Source organism: Cydia fagiglandana, chromosome 8 (assembly GCF_963556715.1).
Source record: "Cydia fagiglandana chromosome 8, ilCydFagi1.1, whole genome shotgun sequence".
In the NCBI taxonomy this organism is placed as follows: Eukaryota; Metazoa; Arthropoda; class Insecta; order Lepidoptera; family Tortricidae; genus Cydia; species Cydia fagiglandana.
The window spans coordinates 17,226,589-17,253,226 of record NC_085939.1 but is presented as its reverse complement, the minus strand read 5'-3'; the positions used below and the strand labels follow the sequence as shown (position 1 = coordinate 17,253,226).

General features: G+C 45.1%; 1 protein-coding gene across 1 annotated transcript in view; it reads left to right on the top strand.

Moving 5' to 3' along the window:
* The window catches only part of LOC134666838 (WD repeat-containing protein 19), a 36,169-nt gene extending 10,033 nt beyond the window's left edge, over positions 1–26,136 (top strand). Inside the window, exons 9-25 of the mRNA XM_063524155.1 lie at positions 3,278–3,400; positions 4,069–4,162; positions 5,571–5,673; positions 6,282–6,482; positions 6,958–7,169; positions 8,453–8,540; positions 10,432–10,629; positions 15,110–15,655; positions 16,368–16,511; positions 17,093–17,275; positions 18,836–18,944; positions 19,141–19,290; positions 19,708–19,801; positions 20,988–21,097; positions 23,124–23,291; positions 25,177–25,253; positions 25,439–26,136. Of these exons, the coding sequence (XP_063380225.1) occupies positions 3,278–3,400; positions 4,069–4,162; positions 5,571–5,673; positions 6,282–6,482; positions 6,958–7,169; positions 8,453–8,540; positions 10,432–10,629; positions 15,110–15,655; positions 16,368–16,511; positions 17,093–17,275; positions 18,836–18,944; positions 19,141–19,290; positions 19,708–19,801; positions 20,988–21,097; positions 23,124–23,291; positions 25,177–25,253; positions 25,439–25,550 (2,712 nt within the window). The 3' untranslated portion in view covers positions 25,551–26,136. The remainder of the gene's footprint in view (positions 1–3,277; positions 3,401–4,068; positions 4,163–5,570; positions 5,674–6,281; positions 6,483–6,957; positions 7,170–8,452; positions 8,541–10,431; positions 10,630–15,109; positions 15,656–16,367; positions 16,512–17,092; positions 17,276–18,835; positions 18,945–19,140; positions 19,291–19,707; positions 19,802–20,987; positions 21,098–23,123; positions 23,292–25,176; positions 25,254–25,438) is intronic.
* The last annotated feature ends 502 nt before the right edge of the window (positions 26,137–26,638 follow it).

Sequence of the window (26,638 nt, the reverse complement as noted above, 5' to 3'; positions counted from 1 at the left end):
TCAAGTCCCGCGCTCGAAAAAATGTTTGATATCCATACAAACTTTCAACCCCTTTTTCACCACCTTAGGGGATGAATTTTCAAAAACGCTGAAGTGAGTTTTCTTGTATTTAAATTTAAAACGTTTTTACAAAGTTTCAAGTTCCTTGCTTAAAATAAAATTTGCACCCGCAGACGAACTTCCATCCCCTTTTTAACCCCCTTAGGGGTTGAAATTCCAAAAACGTTGCAATCACTTTTCTTTGTAATCGGCTATTATGCCTTTCTAAGAAGTTTCAAAACCATTTGTAATGGATTCAAACTTTCAACGCCTTTTTAACCCTGTTAGGGGATGAATTTTACAAAACGCTGAAATTACTTTTCCTGTCTTCTAATAATATCCCTAAATACAAAGATTCAAGTCCCACACTCGAAAAAATGTTTGATATCCATACAAACTTTCAACCCCTTTTTCACCACCTTAGGGGTTGAATTTTCAAAAACGCTGAAATAAGTTTTCTTGTATTTTAATAATATATCTTTTAACGAAGTTTCAAATTCGTAGCTCAAAAGAAAACTTTAACCCCATACAAACTTTCATCCCCTTTTTAACCCTGTTAGGGGATGAATTTTACAAAACGCTGAAATTACTTTTATTGTCTTCTAATAATATCCCCAAATACAAAGATTCAAGTCCCGCACTCGAATTTTTTTTTTATATCCATACAAACTTTCAACCCCTTTTTCACCACCTTGGGGGATGAATTTTCTAAAACGCTGAAATTAGTTTTCTTGTATTTGAATTTGATACTTTGTTACAAAGTTTCAAGTTCCTAGCTTAAAATAAAATTTGCATTCGAAGACGAACTTTCATCCCCTTTTTAACCCCCTTAGGGGTTGAATTTCCAAAAAATGTTGCAATCACTTTTTTTGTAATCGGCTATTATGCCTTTCTACGAAGTTTCAAAGCATTTGTAATGGATTAAAATTTTCAACCCCTTTTTAACCCTGTTAGGGGATGAATTTTACAAAACGCTGAAATTACTTTTCCTGTCTTCTAATAATATCCCTAAATACAAAGATTCAAGTCCACCACTTGAAATTTTTTTTGATATCCATACAAACTTTCAACCCCTTTTTCACCACCTTAGGGGATGAATTTTCAAAAACGCTGAAATTAGTTTTCTTGTATTTTAATAATATATCTTTTTACGAAGTTTCAAATTCCTAGCTTAAAAGAAAACTTTAACCCCATACAAATTTTCATCCCCTTTTTAACCCCCTTAGGGGTTGAATTTCTCAAAATCGCTTCTTATCTCTTGTACACTTTATAAATGCAATCTGGTGTGCAAATTTCAACTTTCTGGCTTTTGTAGTTTCGGCTCTGCGTTGATGAATCAGTCAGTCAGTCAGTCAGTCAGTCAGTCAGTCAGTCAGGACACTTGCATTTATATATATAGAAAACAAATCACTGTACGAGTACACATCTGATTATTTATTGAACGAGCGAGTGAACCGAAGTTCTTACATTCGACTTGAAACACTGGCCTGGCTAGGAACACGACCCGGCATTTCGACGTTTTTAAGCTGAACTATCAGAGAGAGAGTTTGATGGACAATAACTTAAATAAATATGTTTTAATTTAAATGATAGTTACGTAAACATGTAAATGAGAGCATTATATTTTAATCATTAAATGATTAGCAGGCTCGATCACGGGGTCATATGTATCGTTATTACCAAAAGCTGCTTTATATCGCAAATGTCCCAGTCTATATCTTGTATATATAATGTAATAATTTACAAAGTAAGTGCACGCGATCAAGAGTTGATTGCACCCACAGACAAAACATCCTCCTGACTGAGCATAGTCGCGCTACCCCCTCTGCCATGCATACGGTAATTTTACTCCATGTTCGAGTCGAAAGTGTCTTTGTGTGATGTCCGTGTCTTTGAACGGACCAATCACGACACGGGACTTCGCTCACCTCGTCCCGCGCACCCCCGCATTTTTGGCATCATCAGTTACATGAAATAATTGCTCTAAACTCGGTCTAGAGGATTCCTAGTCTATGGTTGCACCAAACCATCTGTCACCGTTAAAGAGTTCGCTAAATTTTATTGTATGAGAAGTTTCATAGATCTCTGCTGCGTAACGTTGATCAGTCTGTTAAATGGGCGTTTTCAGAAATAAATATCGAAAACCCGATTCTCACAGATCCCGATGTTTTTGGGTTCTTTCAACTCAGAATCACTAGCATATTCAATTCTGATGATAAAATAAAATGTCCCAAAAATTTGTATGAAAATTGTACATTCCACTACGTCACGCACATACAAGTGTGCCAAATTTTTTCATACTAAAACGTGATGTAATCGAATGGACATTTTGGGACATCTTTTTTTAATGGTGGGATGGAGAATGCTGTCGATTCTGAGTAGAATGAGCCTAGGGAATGCAATCCCGCATGAGGAACTCAATCCCGGTATTCCGCGGGATTGCCATTTTAAGTCCCGCGGGATCCCGGTATTTGCGGGATCCCGCAAGTTAGTATACAATTTTACGAATTAGTATTAAATTTGAAGGTTGAAAACAAAAAGTAAACTAAAATTAGAAATAGTAAATTTTGTATTAAAATAATACGGTATAATGACAGTAATAAAGAATTTAAGAACGTGTGTAAAGGCTTAATTAACGCGATTTCGTAAGTCCTGTACCACTCGTGGCACACACAATGTTTTTCATCACACCTGTGAGGAAAAAAGAGGGAAAACAATAAAAAATCTGCCTAATTTCGGACGTACCTACTTACATAACAAAATTCCCTGGGTACAAATTTAAGATTTACGGACCGCGTCGCCTACGTGAAATAACACCTTTTACGAGCAAGTGTGATGAAATAAATAGACAAATTCGGGCAAAATGCTCTTCCGTGTCATTACCCCTTTCCTCCATAGATGCATTTAGGCTCCGTGAAGAATTTTCGCCAGTAGGCACGTGCCCGAGCCTGTGTTCCTTGTAGTAACACGTAAGAACCACGTCGCTCTTCGATCCCGCAAATCCCGCGGGATCCCGCTTAATTTACGACCGGGATTAATCCCGCAAATTGCATGCGGGATCCCGGTATTTCGGGATCCTGGTATCCCGGTATTGCATTCCCTAAATGAGCCCAAGAACGTCCAGATGTGAAAGAATCAGGATTTCAATATTTATTTCTGAAAACGCCCAAATATGGTTGGTGCAACTGTGCCTAAGTCCCGTTTAGTTTTAAAATTATAAATTAGCATTTGTCGACAGATCGAGCCCCCGGACCCCGAGGATGCGGAACAGGACTCCATAACGTTCCCCGAACCTCACATGCAGGACGCCGTCATCACGGACATACAGCTTACCAGCGATTTCTTCATATTCGTCACCGACGTGAGTAAGGCGGTCTTTACATTCGATGGAAATCAGCACAGAGTGCGTAAACTCTATACAACTGTAGTGCGTAATTCTTTTCCATCGTATTTTCTCAGAAAACGTTCGTATTTTTTTGACATCATGGTTGGGCTTTGCTCCTTATTCTACAATAATAAGGTGTTTAAATGTGCCGGCTCTGTTGTTGACTTTGCTTTTTTTAATTACTTGCATGTGGTGTTTACCAGTAATTAGTTATACATTCAGCATGTTGTCATTGTTTGTATAGATGTAAGCTTCAATGTAATAACTGTTGGTGAACCTATAAATAAATAAATAAATAAATAAATATTTGTCTTGTTACTTCCGTCAACCTCAATACTTTTTGTACCGAGACCGACCGAAATAACAAGACCGTCCGATCCGTACTTAGATTACTTATATTTAAGGGCCCCCCCATATCTGGCGTCTTTCGAGCGTCGGCGTCTGTCGGCGTCGGTCCAGCGCTATGGAAAATGACGTCGCTGCGCAGTTGTGTCGACGCTGCGTCGACGTCGGCCATAGAATTGTAGACGCCGACGCTCGAAAGACGCCAGATGTGGGGGGGCCCTAAGCAGGACTACAACCTTTCTAGAACCTCACATGCAAAATGCAGTCATCCCTTTTCAATTGTGTTTATTTGTTAACAGCAAGGGCACATCGAATATTTCGGCATAGAGGAATGGCGCAACTCCGTCCGGTACAAACATACTTGCGGGATACGGAATGTCTACTGTGATATCGGTTCGTTATTTTCTTTTTAGCTCTCCTATTTTATTTAATTATTTTAAAATTTATTGCATAGTAAGAAAAATTTACAAAAAGTAGACGTATGTTCTCTCGGTTGCCATTAAAAATTAAAGGTCACGACTAGAGTTAAGGGGTTACCCGAGGTTTTCATCGATTTTTGTCAAGTTTTGAATCGTATCTCCTACTTTAGCACTTCAGATAGAATTATAAGGCAAACGCTATCGGTTCTTCCATCTGTTATCTCTATTTTTGTCTCCCGGATTTTGAAAGATATGAAAACTTACTTTTTTATGATTTTTTAAATCATTGTCTAAAAAAACACTTTTTTCGTATCTCGATTGCTGTGAAAGATCTAAAATATAAGAAATCTACATATTTGGGTTCATCTTTGACGTCTCTAAAAAGTGTCTAGGGTCTTAATTTTAAACTAATTAAGAAAAAAGTTGTGGCCAGAAAACCAGTTTTTTGGCCTAAAATTGTTCAACTTTGATGCCAAATATCTCGAAGACAATAACCTTCGAAGTAAATATAGGATACTATATTGGTACAGCCGTCGTTGTTAATATGATAACCTAATATAAAAACATTAGAAAACTATAAGGGATTCAAATCGAAGGTCATTGGGGCATGGGATCCCCTTAACAATTTGCCAGGTAGATGAGCAATTGTCAGTTTTGAACCCCATTATAACATTGCAGGCGGCACCCGCGCTTGCATAGTGGACGAGCGACGCCGCGTGCTGGTGTACTGCCCCGCGTCCGGCGAGATGTGTGCCGTGCCCAACGTCACCGGACCTATCAAGTAACATCGATATACAACAATCCCATATAACACTACAGGCGGCACCCGCGCTTGCATAGTGGACGAGCGACGCCGCGTGCTGGTGTACTGCCCCGCGTCCGGCGAGATGTGTGCCGTGCCCAACGTCACCGGACCTATCAAGTAACATCGATATACAACAATCCCATATAACACTACAGGCGGCACCCGCGCCTGTATAGTGGACGAGCGACGCCGCGTGCTGGTGTACTGCCCCGCGTCCGGCGAGATGTATGCCGTGCCCAACGTCACCGGACCTATCAAGTAACATCGATTCACAACAATCCCATATAACATTACAGGCGGCGACGGCGCCTGTATAGTGGACGAGCGACGCCGCGTGCTGGTGTACTGCCCCGCGTCCGGCGAGATGTGTGCCGTGCCCAACGTCACCGGACCTGTCAAGTAACATCGATTCACAACAATCCCATATAACATTACAGGCGGCACCCGCGCCTGTATAGTGGACGAGCGACGCCGCGTGCTGGTGTACTGCCCCGCGTCGGCGAGATGTGTGCCGTGCCCAACGTCACCGGACCTATCAAGTAACCTCGATTCACAACAATCCCATATAACATTACAGGCGGCACCCGCGCCTGTATAGTGGACGAGCGACGCCGCGTGCTGGTGTACTGCCCCGCGTCCGGCGAGATGTGTGCCGTGCCCAACGTCACCGGACCTGTCAAGTAACATCGATTCACAACAATCCCATATAACATTACAGGCGGCACCCGCGCCTGTATAGTGGACGAGCGACGCCGCGTGCTGGTGTACTGCCCCGCGTCCGGCGAGATGTGTGCCGTGCCCAACGTCACCGGACCTATCAAGTAACATCGACAACAGTTCCGCATTAAATATAAGGGTTCATCCACGTATTACGTCACAGCAACAGGGGGGGGGGGTTGTCTGTCTAAAAACTCTAAATTTTGTCTCTTTCCTTGCGTTGTCCCGGCATTTTTGCCACGGTTCCTGGAAGTCTGGGGTCCACTTGACAAAAGTCTATTGTGTGATTAATGGATGACCCCTAATATAATAAATGCATCAATAAATTGCGGTGATAATTAGCCACAAATTATGTTTATGTTAGAGTCTGTTCGGAAAGAGAAGAGTCGTGGAATGTATTGGGCCTCATACATTCCACGACTCTTCTCTTTTCGCACAGAAACTAAGAGTTGTTGGATCTCTAAATAAATAAAATAAAATAAAAAATAAAGAGGATGACGTGCCGAATCCGGGCAGCAAAAAGCGCCAAGCTTCATACTGCTTTAAGTAAATGAAAAAAAAAATTGTCCAGGGGCGTAATCTGGGACATCTGCCTCTCCGAGCGCAACGTGTTCGCCGTGCACACGCCGGACGCCGTCCACACCTGCTACCTGAGCGCGCACGGCACCGCGGGCCCGCACGCGACGCTCGTCCACACCACCGCCGTGCCGCCCGACACGGCGCCGCTCCTGCTGTTCTCTGGCGACGTCTACTGCTACGGCCCGCAGGGAGCGTGAGTCACTGTCCACACCTGCTACCTGAGCGCGCACGGCACCGCGGGGAGTGTGAGTCCACACTGGGGCAATGATACACAAACATAAGTTATAGGCGGTCCAAAATTGAAGCGCTTACCTTGTGACAAATTGTACAAGTTGCCTTTAGTCGCGCGTAGACAAGCGAGAAATGTGCACGTGCTAACGAGCTGCCGCACACCGAAAGAGAATGACGCAAACTTATGTTTAACAACGAGTATGACAAAGAAAATCAAAAATAACAGATTTCTTCATAGGTATAGAAATAAATATGGAAGTATTTTTTGTGCTCCTTTTGTATGAATATAACCTATATATACCAGGTAGGTATATATTCTCTGGCAAGCCAACTCATGACAGTAACATGTTCTGTAATAGATTTGATGCAATTTACGTATACCAAGCTTAAGTTAATTTATCGACTCTATTCATCTACAAATAAAACTCACTTTTCAGTGTGCTGAAAATCCCCCTCGACTCACACAACACCAGCGGACTGGCCGACCCGGACCCAGAGAAACGCCTCGCGAACCAGCGGAAACATATCGAGAAACTTCTACTGCTGAGACGGTTCAACGAAGCTTGGCTGTTCTGTGACGCTGTCGACGAGGAAGGGCTGTGGAGAAAGCTGGGAGAAGCGGCGATAGCTGAGCTGAATGCGGAGTTCGGTGAGGACTTTATGTAGATAGACTCAAGGTTGATATTCGCAGGTTAATGTCTCGGAAACATAGGTACCGAGAAACTTCTGCTGCTGAGACGGTTCAACGAAGCTTGGCTGTTCTGTGACGCTGTCGACGAGGAAGGCCTGTGGAGAAAGCTGGGAGAAGCGGCCATAGCTGAGCTTAACGCGGAGTTCGGTGAGGACTTTATGAAGATAGACTCAAGGTTGATATTCGCAGGTTAATGTCTCGGAAACATATCGAGAAACTTCTACTGCTGAGACGGTTCAACGAAGCTTGGCTATTCTGTGACGCTGTCGACGAGGAAGGCCTGTGGAGAAAGCTGGGAGAAGCGGCCATAGCTGAGCTTAACGCGGAGTTCGGTGAGGACTTTATGAAGATAGACTCAAGGTTGATATTCGCAGGTTAATGTCTCGGAAACATATCGAGAAACTTCTACTGCTGAGACGGTTCAACGAAGCTTGGCTGTTCTGTGACGCCGTCGACGAGGAGGGCCTGTGGAGGAAGCTGGGAGAAGCGGCCATAGCTGAGCTTAATGCGGAGTTCGGTGAGGACTTTATGTTGATAGATTTAAGGTTGATATTCGCAGGTTATTGTCTCGGAAACATATCGAGAAACTTCTGAGACGGTTCAACGAAGCTTGGCTGTTCTGTGACGCTGTCGACGAGGAAGGGCTGTGGAGAAAGCTGGGAGAAGCGGCCATAGCTGAGCTTAATGCGGAGTTCGGTGAGGACTTTATGTTGATAGATTTAAGGTTGATATTCGCAGGTTAATGTCTCGGAAACATATCGAGAAACTTCTGAGACGGTTCATCGAAGCTTGGCTGTTCTGTGACGCCGTCGACGAGGAAGGCCTGTGGAGAAAGCTGGGAGAAGCGGCCATAGCTGAGCTTAATGCGGAGTTCGGTGAGGACTCTATGCTGATAGACTTAAGGTTGATATTCGCAGGTTAATGTCTCGGAAACATACCGAGACACTTCTACTGCTGAGACGGTTCAACGAAGCTTGACTGTTCATAAATTATGATCATTTCGTGAAACGTCTTTTTAGAATTCATCACTTCATGGTAGGTTAGGTTGTATTTTTTCATGATGTGGCTAACCGATCATTCCGTGAAATTATTGCTATTTTATGAAATGACCAATTCAAAGATTTGGCCACGACGTATATACCGAGCTCTGGGTTATAATCTGGTATTCTTTTAATTACGTGTCGTAAGTACCCCAACATAATGATATTCTTCGCACTGTTAAGTATAATCTTTATTTTCAGCAATTCGTGTGTATACGCGGTTGAGTGACGTCGCTATGGTATGGGCATTGGAGGACGCGTTGCATATAGAAGATCTCTCCATTTTGTGGTAAGACTTCCTTTTTTAAGCAATTTATGATTATACATACAGTAAAGCTCAATCCACATTGCTTGAAAAGTATCTTAGTTAAGAAAAAAAGCATATTTACCTACCTACTATTAAGACTGCGTCGAGCAAAATCAGCGAAAAAGGCAGTCACCGTTTAGTCGCTAGCGTTCACATCCCTTGATAAAAAAAAAATTAAATGTCATTAATATCTCAAAGAGTGTGTTTACAACGAATCACCCTTGAAAATCTGAAATCTTTTACAATATAATAAATACACTTATACAAAGTTGTACCTAAAACGAGATGAACGAGTGTCAGCGTTTAGTAAAATTTGTATAAAAAAATCGATGGTCAAGCTATAAAATCGAGTGATTTCGAAAGCCAGATAACTGGACTACAACGAATCCTATTTTTTCTCTTAAAGGCAACAGATAAATTCCATCGTAAACGTAAACTTTCGTAAAATTTCCATACATCCGCCATATCTGTCAAATTCTCCTTTGATTCAGATGCCCGCTGTGGCTCGTTCGGAGCGGTCGCGTACCTGGATCTCCCATTTTGACATTTCGTTTTGGCATATATATTGACAGACATTCATTTCCGTATACGAATGATAATACCAGTGAAAAACTGTGTTCAAAATAAATAGGATAAATGAATAATATCACACGGAGATCAAGAGTCATTAAAATTTTGATTTGTTTTTATTCACAAGTCATAATACTTTAAAAATATGACAAATTCTTTAAAAATATACGAACACAACCAAATCAATGTAATTAGTTTCTTCCTAGTTCACTCAAAATGAAAAAAGTTTGAAGATTTGTTTTTTCTTATTGGAATATATTTTCATTGTGCTGCCATTCACATTACGTCATTTAAAAAACATATATGACATAATGTCAATATACTAGACCGACAATTTATCAACAAAATTCTTCACATTTTAACGTAAACAGTTTTAATTATTAAAATTTTATTTATGAAGACGAAGCAATGTTGTTCACATAATTAGCGGTGTTCCTTAACACAGGTATTTTTATACCTAAAACCTGTATTTTGTTAATTATTGCTTGTTAGCGAATAAATATTTTTTCATTTTCTTTTTTTTTTCATAATTTCAGCAATAAAATTCTTAGTTTCAACTTCAATCAGTTCTGTTGCTATTCTAAGAGCTATCACGTGCTTTGAAAGTTATTTCAATGATATATCATCAAGAAATGGAAATCAAGACTCGACTTGCAGTCTCAGCGAGTTTTTGTGGCTATATTATCAGTTGTGAACGATATTTAAAGCCAATACCATCGCAGTGGTCTGGTTTACGAGTACCTACTTATATTGGTTTCATGTGACGAAAATGAAAACAACGAAAATAATTAATTACCTAATACGTCACATACTTATGACATGACATGAACAAACAAGGAAAGCTATATATAAAAAAATGTTTTTTCTCTGTCTTCTCACAAAGGAAAGCTTTGACAGTTTAAATTCCTCAAAGGAGGTCAGTAGTTAACACTTAACTCGAAACAGCATCTTTAAAAAAAACATTAGGGATCACTCACCTGTCCCAGTAAATTGAGGTAGTGTGCGTGAGCTGCGTTTGTCTGTGAAATGGGGTAATTTGACAGGATCTGAAAATTTACCCTCCTCTACGCCCTCTTAAGACTGTCAGTAAAAAAAATTTAAGGCTTTTTACAAGGTTTTGGGCATTGATAAAAAAACGTCTTTCGTCTAAGACATTTATGGCTAAAAATGTTCGAAAATACCTCACCCCCTTAAACCTATCTACCAATCACCGTGTATACTTAACGTCGGTTGTAATGTAGGTTGTCATTAGGTATTGCTCGGTTTCCACTTAAATACGTCTTAAACGGTTTTGCGTGTTCAGCGGCGCGTTGTCCGCGTGTCTTAACCAAGGCTCAGCGGCGGCGCGCTGGCTCGAAGGAGCCCCCAACGGCGCGCTGCCGGCGCTCGAGCTGCACTGTGCTCGCGGCGACTGGGGCTCCGCGCACACGCTGGCGCTGCAGGCCTGCCCCGCCGCCGCGCCGCTCGTCGCGCTGCACCGGGCGAGGCACACCGAGCTGCTGTGAGTGTCATAACTGTCATAAAATTAAAGTAACAATGTACTTTATTACACTTGTAACACGGTTTATTGTCCAATAATTTCAATGGTGTTAAGCTGTGGTGGTAAGCTGCAGAGATAATTGACCCCCTTGCAAACATTGACGCCATCGGAGTTCCTTACGGGCACTAAAATGTAGTACCATTTTAGTGCCCGTAAGGCCAGTTCTTAGCGGTGTCACTCACGAATTCGAGCCAATCGTGCAGTCTAACGCAACTAGTTGCGACCAATCGCGCACGTGATGCGAACTTATCAACCAATCGCGCGCGTGATGCGAACTCATCAACCAATCACGTTGTAGCGGTGTCACACCTCTGTACTGGCCCCATTCATGCCTCATTCTTATTGTCCGTAAGGCTAGTAGTAAGGTAGTAAGGCCTTAGATATCTACGTCAATGCCTGCAAACAAGTTATCTCTGCAGCTTACTTTACACTGTAGCGGGGACTGCGTAGCTACGGGGTAGAATTACAAAAACCCTGGCAAGTGCGAGTCGGACTCGCGCACGAAGGGTTCCGTACCATAATGCAAAAAAGGCAAAAAAAAACGGTCACCCATCCAAGTGCTGACCCCGCCCGACGTTGCTTAACTCCGGTCAAAAATCACGTTTGTTGTATGGGAGCCCCACTTAAATCTTTATTTTATTCTGTTTTTGTATTTGTTTGTTATAGCGGCAACAGAAATATATCATCTGTGAAAATTTCAACTGTCTAGCTATCACGGTTCGTGAAATACAGGCTGGTGACAGACGGACGGACAGACGGACGGACGGACAGCAGAGTCTTAGTAATAGGGTCCCGTTTTACCCTTTGGGTACGGAACCCTAAAAGTAGATGCCATCTTGAATTTCTAGAGCTTTGGCCCGATTAGGAATGTTCAAATCGTTATCGATTAAGAGAAATTATATATAGGAAAAATTAATTGGAAATCCTTTAAAATTGGCCCAAAGAGTTTCTAAATATTAATTAAGATCATAATTAGATATTAAATGGATTCTATATTAGATTTTATCGGTAACACTTTATATGTACCTCATCATCATCATCATCATCTCAGCCATAAGACGTCCACTGCTGAACATAGGCCTCCCCCTTGGACCTCCATTCGTACCGGTTGGAAGCCACCCGCATCCAGCGTCTTCCGGCCGCTTTAACAAGGTCGTCCGTCCATCTTGTGGGTGGACGTCCTACGCTGCGTTTGCTAGTCCGTGGTCTCCACTCGAGCACTTTTCGACCCCATCGGCCATCTTCTCTGCGCGCAATGTGGCCTGCCCATTGCCACTTCAGCTTGCTAATCCGGTGAGCTATGTCGGTGACTTTAGTTCGTCTACGGATCTCCTCATTTCTGATTCGATCACGCAGAGAAACTCCGAGCATAGCCCTCTCCATAGCTCGCTGAGCGACTTTGAATTTTGAGATGAGGCCGATAGTGAAAGACCACGTTTCGGAGCCGTAAGTCATCGCTGGTAACACACATTGATTAAAGACTTTCGTCTTGAGGCACTGAGGTATGTCGGACGAAAAGACATTACGTAGTTTCCCGAACGCTGCCCAACCGAGTTGGATTCGGCGGTTGACCTCCTTCTCGAAGTTGGACCTACCTAATTGGACTACTTGTCCTAGGTAGATGTACGAGTCAACAACTTCGAGTACCGAGTTCCCAACAGAGACTGGGATGGGCACAACATTGGCATTTGACATAAGTTTCGTCTTGTCCATGTTCATTTTCAAGCCCACCCGTTGTGAAACTCGGTTGAGGTCATCGAGCATCATGCTGAGTTCCTCCATCGACTTTGCCATGACTACGATATCGTCGGCAAACCGAAGGTGAGTGATGTATTCGCCGTTGATGTTGATGCCAAGTCCTTGCCATTCCAGGAGCTTGAAGGTGTCTTCCATTACGGCAGTAAACAGTTTCGGAGAGATAACGTCTCCCTGCCTTACGCCTCTTTGCAATGGAATCGCCTTCGTGCTCTGCTCCTGTACTCGGACCGACATGGTGGCGTTACTATACAAATACTTCAACACTTCGATGTACCGATAGTCAATATGGCATCGCTGAAGAGACTCAAGCACCGCCCATGTTTCCACCGAATCGAAGGCTTTCTCATAGTCCACAAACGCTAAGCATAATGGTAAGTTATACTCTTCGGTCTTCTGTATAACTTGCCGCAGCGTATGGATGTGGTCTATGGTACTATAGCCTTTTCGAAACCCGGCTTGTTCGGGAGGCTGGAAGTCATCAAGTCTGTGTTCGAGACGGTTCGTGATGACCCTTGAAAACAGCTTATAGACATGGCTCAGAAGCGTGATGGGTCTGTAGTTCTTCAATAGGCTGTTATCACCTTTTTTGAAAAACAGCACCACCTCGCCTCTATTCCATGTTTCAGGCGTTTTGCCCTCGCACAAGACGGAATTAAAGAGCTTCTGGAGGACTTTAAGTACCGGTGTTCCACCCGCTCTTAGAAGCTCTGAAGTGATTCCGTCTTTGCCCGGCGCCTTGTTGTTCTTAAGCTGCTTCAGGGCCATCCTAATCTCGTACAGACTGATGTCCGGGATATCTTCGGTATAATGTCGGGACAGCTTGGCTCTTGGATCTCCTACCAAGCTGTCGACGGGCTTTGCGATCGAAGTGTATAACTGTCCATAGAACCTCTCGATCTCGCCTAAAACCTCCGCTTTGCTCGACGCTATGCTGCCATCTTCCCGTTTCAGCTTCGTCAGCTGGCTTTGCCCAATAGACTTGTCCTTTGCGAACACTTTGGAGCCTTGGTTTCGCTCAATAGTCTCTTTAATACGGTTAGTATTAAAGAGACGCAGATCATGTCGCAAGGACTTAGATATACGTCTATTGAGTTGCCTATATGACTTCGCGTCATCGGGAGACTGCAACTTTAGCGAGCGTCGTTCAGCCATGAGGTTTAAGGTTTGCTCGGTCAATTTCAGAGGTCTATCTTTACGGCGGGGTCTAAAAAAACTTAGACCCTACTGTGTGGACAGTTTCCACTAGCCCGTCGTTGATTTCGTCCACTGAAGCCAAGTTCTCTAGGCAAGCAAAGCGGTTAGAGAGCTCGAGTTGAAAGCTTTCGGGGTTTTGAACATGGGCTCGAGTAGGTCGGAGCGTAGACTTCATCAGGCTGGACCTTTCAAGTTTAATATTGATATTCAGTGAGCCTCTTACGATTCGGTGATCACTACCGGTCTTTACCCTGTTGATCACAGAGACATCGCTGAATATCCGTTTCTTGTCGGTCATGATGAAGTCTATCTCGTTTCTCGTGGAACCGTCAGGACTCATCCAGGTCCATTTCCTGTGAGGCGGCTTCTGGAAGAAAGAGTTCATCACGAAGAGTTCCTCTCTCTCCAGAAAGTCGGCCAGCCTCTGACCCCTAGGGTTCCGTTGCCCATACCCAAATTGCCCCACTCTCAACTCATCACCGCTTCTCTTGCCCAACTTTGCGTTGAAGTCCCCCATAACAACAGTAAAGTAGGTTTTAGAAGTATGTATATGTACTTACGTCCTCATACATAGCCTCTACTTCATCATCGGAGTGTGACGAGGTCGGTGCGTATACCTGAATGACCTTCAGCGAATATCTTTTGGATATTCTGAGTATTAGGTATACGACCCTGCTCGACACACTGTCGATGGTTATTATGTTGTTTATGAGGGACTTGTGAACGAGAAACCCGACACCACCTTAATAATTGGGACTGTTGGTCGCCCTCCCGGTGGTAGAGCAAGTTACCAGACTTCAGGGTTGTCGTGTCCTCCCCCTCTCTACGGACTTCGCATAACCCTACAATATCCCAGTGTAACCTGCTCAGTTCCTCTTCCAGCTCGCAGATCTTTTCGTCAGTCCTCATAGTGCGTATGTTGTGTGTTACCAGGGCCAGTCTTCGTCGGGGTGGGTAGCCGGATCTTTGTCGGAGATTCTTAGCACCCCTGACCCCGCTAATGCCCTGACCGCTACCATAGCCAGAGCACCGGGGGTCGCCGGAACCTCGGGGCCGTGGTTTGATTGTGCTCTGCATGATGGGGGGTGAATGCCATAATCGCCACGCTTGGCAGGCGGGTTGGCGATCGCAGTCGAGTACACCGAATTTGAGGGACGCTGCTGCCCGTCCACCGGTGGTCTTGGACGTAGTTTCAGGACATATCCGGGTCCTGGACGTAGTTTAAGGACATACCCGGGTCCTTAAGGACATACCCGGGTCCTTTATATGTACCTATACTGTGTTAAATATTTGACGTTCGGGTTCAAAAGATTCCGTTAAACTACATATACCTAAGGCTCTTAATATCAACATGATCATCATCAACTAAAATAGTAGTTCTTATCTTTATATTATCAATACACGAGATTTCAACAGAAGCGCGTCGAAAACTAAAGTCTTTACCGATTATCTACATTGCAATATTAATATTTATAACTAACCCAAACAGAGCTGACTACCACGAAGCCCAATCCTTCTACGAACAAAGCATCATGCCAGACGACGGCACCCCCAAAGTCAAGGATCATAACGAAAAATGCGAGGCCGGCATCGCGCGTATGTCAATCCGCTGTGGCGACGTCATCCGAGGAGTCACCATCGCCATGAAACATGCACACGACATAGAACTACTCAAAGACTGTGCCCAGTTACTAGAAGACGAAAAACAGTACAACCATGCAGCGACCCTTTACGATCACGCTGGCAACACTGAAAAAGCGGCCTCCTTATATATAAAACTTAAGTCTTGGCTCAAAGTCGAAGCGCTACTCCCGAAAATCAACTCGCCAAGCATTCACATACAGTACGCTAAAGCTAAAGAGGCCGAAGGCAGATACCATGATGCGTTGAAGTCGTATCTTAAGGCTGGAGATTATGAGGCGGCCATAAGGCTCAATTTGGAAAAGCTGGACGATATAGATGAGGCTGTGAATCTAGTTCAGGAAACTAAGTCGGTGCAAGGAGCGAAGATGGTGGCGAATTATTTTCAGAATAGGTACGTGTCAGTCTGTATGATTTCAATTTGATATTATTTTTTGGCAAGAAACACATATTCTTTTTTAATAACAAAACTTCCATGAGACACAGACATATTAAATATATTAAGAACGGGTCACTCACGTATTTTAAGTCGAAAAACGCTCGACATGTTACATGACATGTGTGCGTGACATGCCGTAGTGAGTGTTGTGTGCAACCCATCATTTGACAATAATGCCATAAACGAGGGTAGTTTCTCGCTCCCCCTGCCGCCACCGGCGCCTGCGCCGAGTCATCGGACGCGGAGAGCTGCGGCCCTGCGGGCCTGCGCCGGTCCGTCACCGTAAACGCAAGCTCCTGATGACACTCCTCGGTACGGAGTGAAACATGTCGAGCGTTTTTCGACTTAAAATACGTGAGTGACCCGTTCTTAATATACATATTCTTTTTAGTGACAATTTGAAATTATCTTCAAATAATAGTTAGTAAGCCAAATTAAAGTCTGTCAATAGAAAAAGTTTGTCAATAGAAAAAGGCGCGAAGTTCCAACTTTCTATGGAACGATAACCCTTCGCGCCTACATTTTAAAAATTTGCTGTTTTTTTCTACTGACAGAAATGACTGGACAGAGTAAGACAAGAAACTATAGTTTCTTTCCGGATTTATATGACGAATTGACGATGAATCCCGAATACCTGCATCTTACTATAAATTTAACATGTGTACAGTGATGATCCATCGTCAGCGATCAAGTTTCTGGTGATGTCGCTATGTTACGACGAGGCTTTCCAACTAGCTAGGAAGAATGGGAAGCTGCATCTGTACGGAGAGATCTTGATACAGACGTCGCAGGCGAGGCCGGAGGATTTCAGGTAGGAACAATACGAAGATGGTACGATTATTGTGAAAATTGTAAAACCAATTCATACACACAACCGATACAACACATAATACCACAGAATAAATATTAGTATTAGGTACAGAAGACTTACTCTCTAACAAAACGCGTCTGTTACGATCAGGATAGATATGGCCGCTAGGTGGCGACAGCGCCACGCGCGGATTATGGCTAGCCACCAAATTGATGTGGAAGTGAAAGTGAGCCACGCCTGATAATATATTAAGAAGTAGTAGAAGTAGTAGTTTGTTATAGAAGTAGAACCGTTCCTATTTAAAACTTCAGTAAATAGTTGCAACCTTTTGTTGCTTCAAAACAAACTTAATCCCTAAATTCAGAATCATCATAATTATTTTAACTAGAAAACTCTGTGAAACTCGGACATATTAAAATGTGTTTAGAATGTGCATTTGTTCCTGTCGTAATCTTCGTATCGGATCGAAACAGATCGAGTGAAATTCGACTTGACCCGTTAGTAAATATATTTACATATGCAATTTATTTGTATTAAACCTTATTTTTATGAAAATAAAAACAAGCTACTGCGATCCCCAGGTCATTGGCGCTGCACTTCGAAGGCGAGAAGAACCACCTACTGGCCGGCAAGTTCTTTTTCCACGCCGGTGAATACAGCAAGGCCATGTCCCACCTGCTGAAGACTGGCGGGGAGGAGGATGAGGCCATCAGCGTCGCTATTGATGCAGCCGCGGCCTCTGATGATGAGAGGCTCACTAGGAGGTTAGTCAGAACCACGAGCAAGTTCTGGTGAATACAGCAAGGCCATGTCCCACCTGCTGGAGACTGGCGGGAAGGATGAGGCCATCAGCGTCGCTATTGATGCGGCCGCGGCCTCTGATGATGAGAGGCTCACTAGGAGGTCAGTTAGAACCAACAGCAAGTTCTGGTGAATACAGCAAGGCCATGTCCCACCTGCTGAAGACTGGTGGGGAGGAGGATGAGGCAATCAGCGTCGCTATAGATGCAGCCGCGGCCTCTGATGATGAGAGGCTCACTAGGAGGTCAGTCAGAACCAACAGCAAGTTCTGGTGAATACAGCAAGGCCATGTCCCACTTGCTGAAGACTGGCGGGGAGGAGGATGAGGCCATCAGCGTCGCTATTGATGCAGCCGCGGCCTCTCATAATGAGAGGCTCACTAGGAGGTCAGTCAGAACCAACAGCAGGTTCTGGTGAATACAGCAAGGCCATGTCCCACCTGCTGCAGACTGGCGGGGAGGAGGATGAGGCCATCAGCGTCGCTATTGATGCAGCCGCGGCCTCTGATGATGAGAGGTTCACTAGGAGGTTAGTCAGAACCACGAGCAAGTTCTGGTGAATACAGCAAGGCCATGTCCCACCTGCTGGAGACTGGCGGGAAGGATGAGGCCATCAGCGTCGCTATTGATGCGGCCGCGGCCTCTGATGATGAGAGGCTCACTAGGAGGTCAGTTAGAACCAACAGCAAGTTCTGGTGAATACAGCAAGGCCATGTCCCACCTGCTGAAGACTGGTGGGGAGGAGGATGAGGCAATCAGCGTCGCTATAGATGCAGCCGCGGCCTCTGATGATGAGAGGCTCACTAGGAGGTCAGTCAGAACCAACAGCAAGTTCTGGTGAATACAGCAAGGCCATGTCCCACCTGCTGAAGACTGGCGGGGAGGGGGATGAGGCCATCAGCGTCGCTATTGATGCAGCCGCGGCCTCTGATGATGAGAGGCTCACTAGGAGGTCAGTCAGAACCAACAGCAAGTTCTTGTGAATACAGCAAGGCCATGTCCCACTTGCTGAAGACTGGCGGGGAGGAGGATGAGGTCATCAGCGTCGCTATTGATGCAGCCGCGGCCTCTGATGATGAGAGGCTCACTAGGAGGTCAGTCAGAACCAACAGCAAGTTCTGGTGAATACAGCAAGGCCATGTCCCACCTGCTGAAGACTGGCGGGGAGGAGGATGAGGCCATCAGCGTCGCTATTGATGCAGCCGCGGCCTCTGATGATGAGAGGCTCACTAGGAGGTCAGTCAGAACCAACAGCAAGTTCTGGTGAATACAGCAAGGCCATGTCCCACCTGCTGAAGACTGGCGGGGAGGAGGATGAGGCCATCAGCGTCGCTATTGATGCTGCCGCGGCTTCTGGCGACGAGAGACACATTAGAAAATGTCAGATTATTAGGAGAACCGCTTACTAGTTTTCACCGATATAAGTCATAACAAATAGGTTCCAGCATTCTTAGCTTTCGGAAACAAAAGAGAAAATTTTAGCTTTTCTGCAAGTAACCCTAATGTATATTATTATTTGCACAGGCTGATAGAATACCTGCTGGGCGAGACGGACGGCACACCACGGGAGCCCAAACATCTGTTCCGGCTTTACATGGCCAAGCGGCAGTTCGCGGAGGCGGCCAAGACTGCCGTAAGTTACTCTACCAAGAAACCAGTAAACATGTGTGATAAACCAGCGATGGTTTTACATAGGTTCTCATCAGATCGCACTGTTATATTCTTGTCGGCACATGTTTCTTTACTTTTTTCTTTAATTTTTTTGGATACAGTGTTCAGGGAAAAGTGTTCAACTTGGCCTATCTCCAAAAAGTGTTCTGTTTTGGCAGGTGATAATAGCGGGCGCGGAGTGCCGCAGCGGCAACTACCGCGCGGCGCGCGACGTGCTGCGCGCCATGTGCGTGTCGCTGCGCGCGCGCGGCCTGCCCGTGCCGCGCGACATGCGCCACGCCGCCGCCACGCTGCACGCCTACATACTGGTACATACTGGTACATCTCTGGTGGCAGGTGATATAGCGGGCGCGGAGTGCCGCAGCGGCAACTACCGCGCGGCGCGCGACGTGCTGCGCGCCATGTGCGTGTCGCTGCGCGCGCGCGGCCTGCCCGTGCCGCGCGACATGCGCCACGCCGCCGCCACGCTGCACGCCTACATACTGGTACATACTGGTACATCTCTGGTGGCAGGTGATATAGCGGGCGCGGAGTGCCGCAGCGGCAACTACCGCGCGGCGCGCGACGTGCTGCGCGCCATGTGATAGTATGATTCGTCCCTGAATCGCTGTCAAACTTCGGTTTTGTAGTAAGTGTCCTCTCTGTACGGTAGTACTATTATATATTCTGTGCTCTGGCGTGTAATCTCTTGCTCGGCCGAAAATTATAACCGTATTTTATCTCAGGTGCGAACTCACGTACGGCGCGGCCGGCACGAGCTGGCGGCGCAGCTGCTATGCCGCACCGCCAAGGACGTCAGCTTTTTCCCCACACACCAACGTACGTATTCGTATAACCAGGCGTGGCTCACTCCGCGATTTCGTCGCTTTGCCGCAGGTAGCTAAAAGTACATTCGTTCGGCCCCAATTTTGGGGTTTGCCATAAGCCGCGCGTGGCGCTGTCGCCACCTAGCGGCCATATCTGTGCTGATCGTAACAGACGCGTTTTGTTAGGGAGTGAGTCTTCTGTACCTAGTACTATTATTTATTCTGTGGTATAACTTACTTTTTTAAACCGAAATATGTGTAGAGTTAGACCAAGAGAAGACTGCAGCGATTATGATAGCCCATGCAGTACCAGTGTTATTTATACGTCATAATTTCATAGAAGTTTGACGTTTAAAATAACACTTGCACCGTGTGGGCTATCAAAATCACTGCAGACTTTTTTTGCTACTAGAAAAAAAAAACACAAATAAAAACATTTCATAGAAAGTAATTTAATTTTTTCTTAGAACTTATATTTTTCTCAGCCATTTCTAAATCTCACCCTTTTAATATTTGTGGCGCCAAACACCCGCGCACTTGGTAGGAGTACCATTATCTGTCCAAATATTGCTCGCACATGCGTAAAAGAGCATTTATATATTTTTAGCATTTATAGAGCAGGTAATTCCAAAATAAAATATTACAGAAAAGTTTCCACAAATACTTTAACATTGATTAAAGAAAAGTGTAAAATTTTATTTTATTTTATTACTTTACAAGAAAATTACCAAATTAGTACATTTCAACTAAGCGGCACGTCGTGGCGACGTCGAATCCACGTCGGAAACATGACCTAGTGTTGACCTAATGGTTGTAATCACTAATTTACCGTCAATAAATACGTCGCCGGCACGTGCGTTCTTTTCCCCATTTATGTCGACTCGACGTGCCGACGACGTCGATTCGACGTGCCTCATTTTGGTCCCCTAAATTGTGCGACCTAAAATAGGTGCCTTTTTCGGAATATTGACCAAAAAATGTTTGCTGGGATAATTTATAATTTATGAACCTCCAGGTCTTTTTTATTGTATCTTTTGTTGCAGTACATCTTGTATTGTATTTTTGATATGTTTATATGACTGTTTGGTGTTCTCAATAAATTAAAAAAAAAAATATATATATATATATTAAAGTTTAGCTAAACGATTCAACTGTTTTGTGAGAAAAAAATGTTATTAGTGATGTCTTTATTTATTCAGATCAAGTGTCAATTCTGACATCGGCGGTGATCGAGTGTTTGCGCGCTGGACTGAAGCACCAGGCGCACCACTGGGCACGCGTACTCATGCAACCAGAGTATCGGGCACAGGTAAGAATAATACTAGTTAGGGCCATTTGCACCATTCACTAACCCGGTGTTAACCGGCTAAACCTGGAGTTACCATGGTTACCAGGACAATTTGACACTGGGTTAACGATTTAACCGCTCAACCCCGGGTTAGTGGGATGGTGCAAGTGGCGCTTAGATGTACAGTCGAAAGTTTTGATTTATGACCCATTTTGTACCTTATGTCACAGTGACAATAGCATGAGGTCTCTAGCAACTATCATATTGATTGTCACTGTGACAAGGTACGAAATGGGTCATAAATTAATACTTTCGTACTTATTAATACTGCCTACAGTCAATTGAACTACGACAAACACGAAACAAAACGAAAAACACACAAACAAGCGAAAAGAAAAAAAAATATCGAAACGAGATGCTACGAAGAGTCACGTAACTATTTACATATATTATTTAAGTTTCTGTTGGCATTGTTTATCAACGATTGTCATTTTGGCCTATGGTCTCAGGAACGTATGTAAGGCATGATATAGGTATATTAGCCCCACGTTGGGCGCCACTGTCACGTTGTGCAAAGTAAGTGTCCGCTCGGGCTGCACTAAATACACTGGGCGCAGGTACTTATGTAGCCAGAGTATCCGGCACACGTAAGCATGCTAGTTAGATGAACTGATCAGGAACGTATACTTGTAAGGCACGGCTATAGGTATCAATATTAGCCCCACGGCGGGTGCCACTGTAACGTGCTAATGAAATGTCGGTTCTATGTCTGCTTGGACTGCACTAGATAAATTGGGCGCGGGACTCATGTAGCCAAAGTATCGGGCACACGTACGCATGCTAGTTAGATGAACTGGTCAGGAATGTATACTTGTAAGGCACGGCTATAGGTATCAATATTAGTCCAACGTTGGGCGCCATTGTAACGTGCTAATGAAATGTCGGTTCTGTGTCCGCTCGGACTGCACTAGATACACTGAACGCGGGGACTCATGTAGCCAGAGTATCGGGCACACGTACACATGCTAGTTAGATGAACTGGTCAGGAACGTATACTTGTAAGGCATCAATATTAGCCCCACGTTGGGCGCCACTGTAACGTTGTGGCTACTGAAATGTCGGTTCTATGTCCGCTCGGGCTGCTCTAGATACACTGGGCGCGGCTACTTATGCGACCAGAGTATCGGGCACAGGTGCGAATACTAGTTACATGTGTTGGTCGTAAACGTATTGTAAGTCACGGCTATAGGCATAAATATTAGCCCCACGTTGGGCGCCACTGTAACGTTGTGCTAATTCAATGTCAGTTCTGTGTCCGCTCGGGCTGCACTACATACACTGGGCGCGGGGACTCATGTAGCCAGAGTATCCGGCACACGTACGCATACTAGTTAGGTAGATGTAATGATCGGGAGCGTATATTTGTAAGGCACGGCTATAGGCATAAATATTAGCCCCACGTTGGGCGCCACTGTAACGTTGTGCTAATTCAATGTCAGTTCTGTGTCCGCTCGGGCTGCACTACATACACTGGGCGCGGGGACTCATGTAGCCAGAGTATCCGGCACACGTACGCATACTAGTTAAGTAGATGTAATGATCAGGAGCGTATATTTGTAAGGCACGGCTTTAGATATCAATAATAGTCCCACGTTGGGCGCCACTGTAACGTTAAATGTCAAATACTAACCCTACGTCGGACGCTGGCACTTTTTTAGTCAACCTCCCGTAAGGCTTAGAAGTACAACGCACTGCGATTAATGTCTTGCGGTTTCAGACCCGAACAAATTGTAACATACGGCATGCTTCATAAGCGCACGCACGTGCAGGACTGAAACCGCTAGAAATTAATTGCAGGGCGTTTTAAGCCTAAATAGCTCCTAATAGTGGGCTGGTGGTTGTTTTCTATGTATTTAAATATTTATATATGTATTATATACGTCGTCGTCTGAGTATCCACACTTTTGTAAATTTGTGTAAATTAAAAATGTCTTATAATATTTATTTATATGCATCTTTCCTAGCTTCTAAATGAATAAACTTTCAGATCGACCCTAAATACGTGAAGAAAGTGGAGTCGGCCGTGCGGCACGCGCCGCGCACGGCCGCGCCGGCCGAGCCGTGCGCGCCGTGCCCGCAGTGCGGCGCGCCCGTGCCCGCCGCCGCGCTCAGCTGCGCGCGCTGCCAGGCCACGCTGCCCATGTGCATAGCTACTGTGAGTACTATATACCGGCAACCGGGGTGAATACGTGAAGAAAGTGGAGTCGGCCGTGCGGCACGCGCCGCGCACGGCCGCGCCGGCCGAGCCGTGCGCGCCGTGCCCGCAGTGCGGCGCGCCCGTGCCCGCCGCCGCGCTCAGCTGCGCGCGCTGCCAGGCCACGATGCCCATGTGCATAGCTACTGTGAGTACTATATACCGGCAACCGGGGTGAATACGTGAAGAAAGTGGAGTCGGCCGTGCGGCACGCGCCGTGCCCGCAGTGGGCCCGCCCGTGCCCGCCGCCGCGCTCAGCTGCGCGCGCTGCGAGGCCACGCTGCCCATGTGCATAGCTACTGTGAGTACTATATACCGGCAACCGGGGTGAATACGTGAAGAAAGTGGAGTCGGCCGTGCGGCACGCGCCGTGCCCGCAGTGGGCCCGCCCGTGCCCGCCGCCGCGCTCAGCTGCGCGCGCTGCGAGGCCACGCTGCCCATGTGCATAGCTACTGTGAGTACTATATACCGGCAACCGGGGTGAATACGTGAAGAAAGTGGAGTCGGCCGTGCGGCACGCGCCGTGCCCGCAGTGGGCCCGCCCGTGCCCGCCGCCGCGCTCAGCTGCGCGCGCTGCGAGGCCACGCTGCCCATGTGCATAGCTACTGTGAGTACTATATACCGGCAACCGGGGTGAATACGTGAAGAAAGTGGAGTCGGCCGTGCGGCACGCGCCGTGCCCGCAGTGGGCCCGCCCGTGCCCGCCGCCGCGCTCAGCTGCGCGCGCTGCGAGGCCACGCTGCCCATGTGCATAGCTACTGTGAGTACTATATACCGGCAACCGGGGTGAATACGTGAAGAAAGTGGAGTCGGCCGTGCGGCACGCGCCGCGCACGGCCGCGCCGGCCGAGCCGTGCGCGCCGTGCCCGCAGTGCGGCGCGCCCGTGCCCGCCGCCGCGCTCAGCTGCGCGCGCTGCGAGGCCACGCTGCCCATGTGCATAGCTACTGTGAGTACTATATACCGGCAACCGGGGTGAATAGGGATGGCTGGGGTGAATAGGGGCAAAACTTCAAATGTGATTTACCTTACAATTTCATAATAACTAGGTACCAACACAAAATGTATCATTCGATTCATTTGTTTAATCGTATGGCTAACATATTTTAAAAATAGAAACAAATATAATCAGATTTCTACACTAAGACCATTCAGTCACTTTATGGCTTCGTCGCTCAGGGTGATCAGGTCTTCGGGAGGACCGGCGACATAGCGCGTTATAGGGCAGTCTTGGATAATATGCTGGATGGTTTGGGCATCCGCACCGCAGCCGCAGGCCGGGGAGTCCACCCACCCACAGCGGTGTTTGTAATAGGCGCATCGACCGTGGCCAGTACGGAGTCTATTCAATTTACACCAGTCTCGTCTAGGGAGGTCCGAACCCATTATTCTGGAGCCCGGCGTAATTTCACATCCTAGTTTCCCTGCCATTAACAAGCCCCAATCATTCGATTGAAAAATAATAGTGAGATTTTGTATGAAACATTAAGAAATCGTTAAATAAAATTGTTGTTGTGTTTGTTGTTGTTAAGAAATTGTCAGCTAAATCACATCTAAAGTTTTGTCCCTATTCACCCCGGTTGACGGTACTGTGGCACTGTGAGTATACAAGGTGTAACAAAAATTGTCGGGATCAGTTTAAGGGCATTATCGGTAACGTGTTCTGGTTATGAAAAAGTGGGAGATTTTTTTTGTTATTCTTATATCAGAACACGATAACAAATATGCCCTTAACCGGATCCCTGCTTTTTTTGTTACATCATGTATGTATCGTCACACACACACACACACACACAAACAAATGTAAATTAGCAAATCGCTTTAATATTGTGATATTGTTTATTTCAGGGCCTGCACATCGTCAAAGAAGACTTGACGGCGTGCCCCGAGTGCGACTTTCCCGCCATCTACTCTGAGTTTACTGAGTAAGTAGAAATACTAGGTTTGTAACTAAGCGTGGAACTGATTTAGATGATTTTTCTTTCAACACTTTAACGATCCTTTAAGTGTCAATGTGTTTATGTTTCCGATTCAGGCCACAAGATGTCAGATCTAACGCGCACAATCCCTATCATGTCAGTGCATTCAAATACATCTATTTGTTTCCCAGATTGCTTCAAGAAGAAGGCAAATGTCCGATGTGCGGTGAAAACGTCGACTATCGACGTCTCGTCAAGATAGACGACGTGTCGGCTTATATGGACCTTAACACCACGGATTAAGGCGCACATTACTTTGGCTGGAGGCGAAATATATCATGGAATGTCGCCGTCACGTGGCGACGGCGGGGGATATAGACGTCGTGTTGACTTTTGTGGACCTTTGAGTAAAGGGGCCCACTGTCCGCCACGGTATCGGACTATCAGTTGTTCAGTACTGTCAAAATTTTGTTCTAACTGACAGGTCGATACCGTCCGGCGGACTGTTAATCAGTGGGCCCCTTAAGATACAGGCACCAACAGATACATCCGAGCGGCCGAGGTGCTCAAAAATATCTGAGCATGCACTTTAACGTCTTGATAATAGAGTCTTTGATCATATATTTGTGAACACATTGGCCGCTCTAATATATCTGATGGTAACTTATTGTAATACTTTTTTTATTCTGCCTATTAGGTTTTATGCAGAAACGATGTGATTTTCATCCGTCCAATTGATTATTATATATTGGTAATTGATAATGTGATGTTGTGAGTTAGTTATCCGTCCATTTATGTGTTAAGTTAGCTTAGATATACATGTAATGTATTGATGAATTATCACAATTTCTTATTGTGTCCTAAAATAAAACAAAGCAATCGTCACAAAACTCTTTTCTTATCTCATGTATATCTCATGTATGTATACTGATTTCCATGCTAACCCTTTGAATCATCATATTGATATTTCATTATTATATACGAAAACGTCACTCACACGCCCAGAGCATGAGTACAAGTAAGTCAATTATAAGTCATATAACGGATTGCCTAATTTTACTTATAGTTCGTTTTTTTACCCGACTACGGCAACGCAAAAGGAGGGTTATTTTGACCGGCATGTATGTGGGTATGTATGTATGTTCATTTGTTCCCTCAGAACTTCTAAAGTACGCATTATAATTTTGATTAGCATTAGTAAAACACATTTTGAGCGATTTTGAAGTGTCTTTTAAATTGAAAAACGCTTTTTTAAAATCAGTAACTATTATGAAAGCAAAGTAATGTAAATAATCGAATATGATTAAATTGATTAATTAATTGTTACATATTGGCCGTGACTTATTTTTCAAAACTGATTTTCAAGAAAAAGACAAGTCAAGATTAACTTT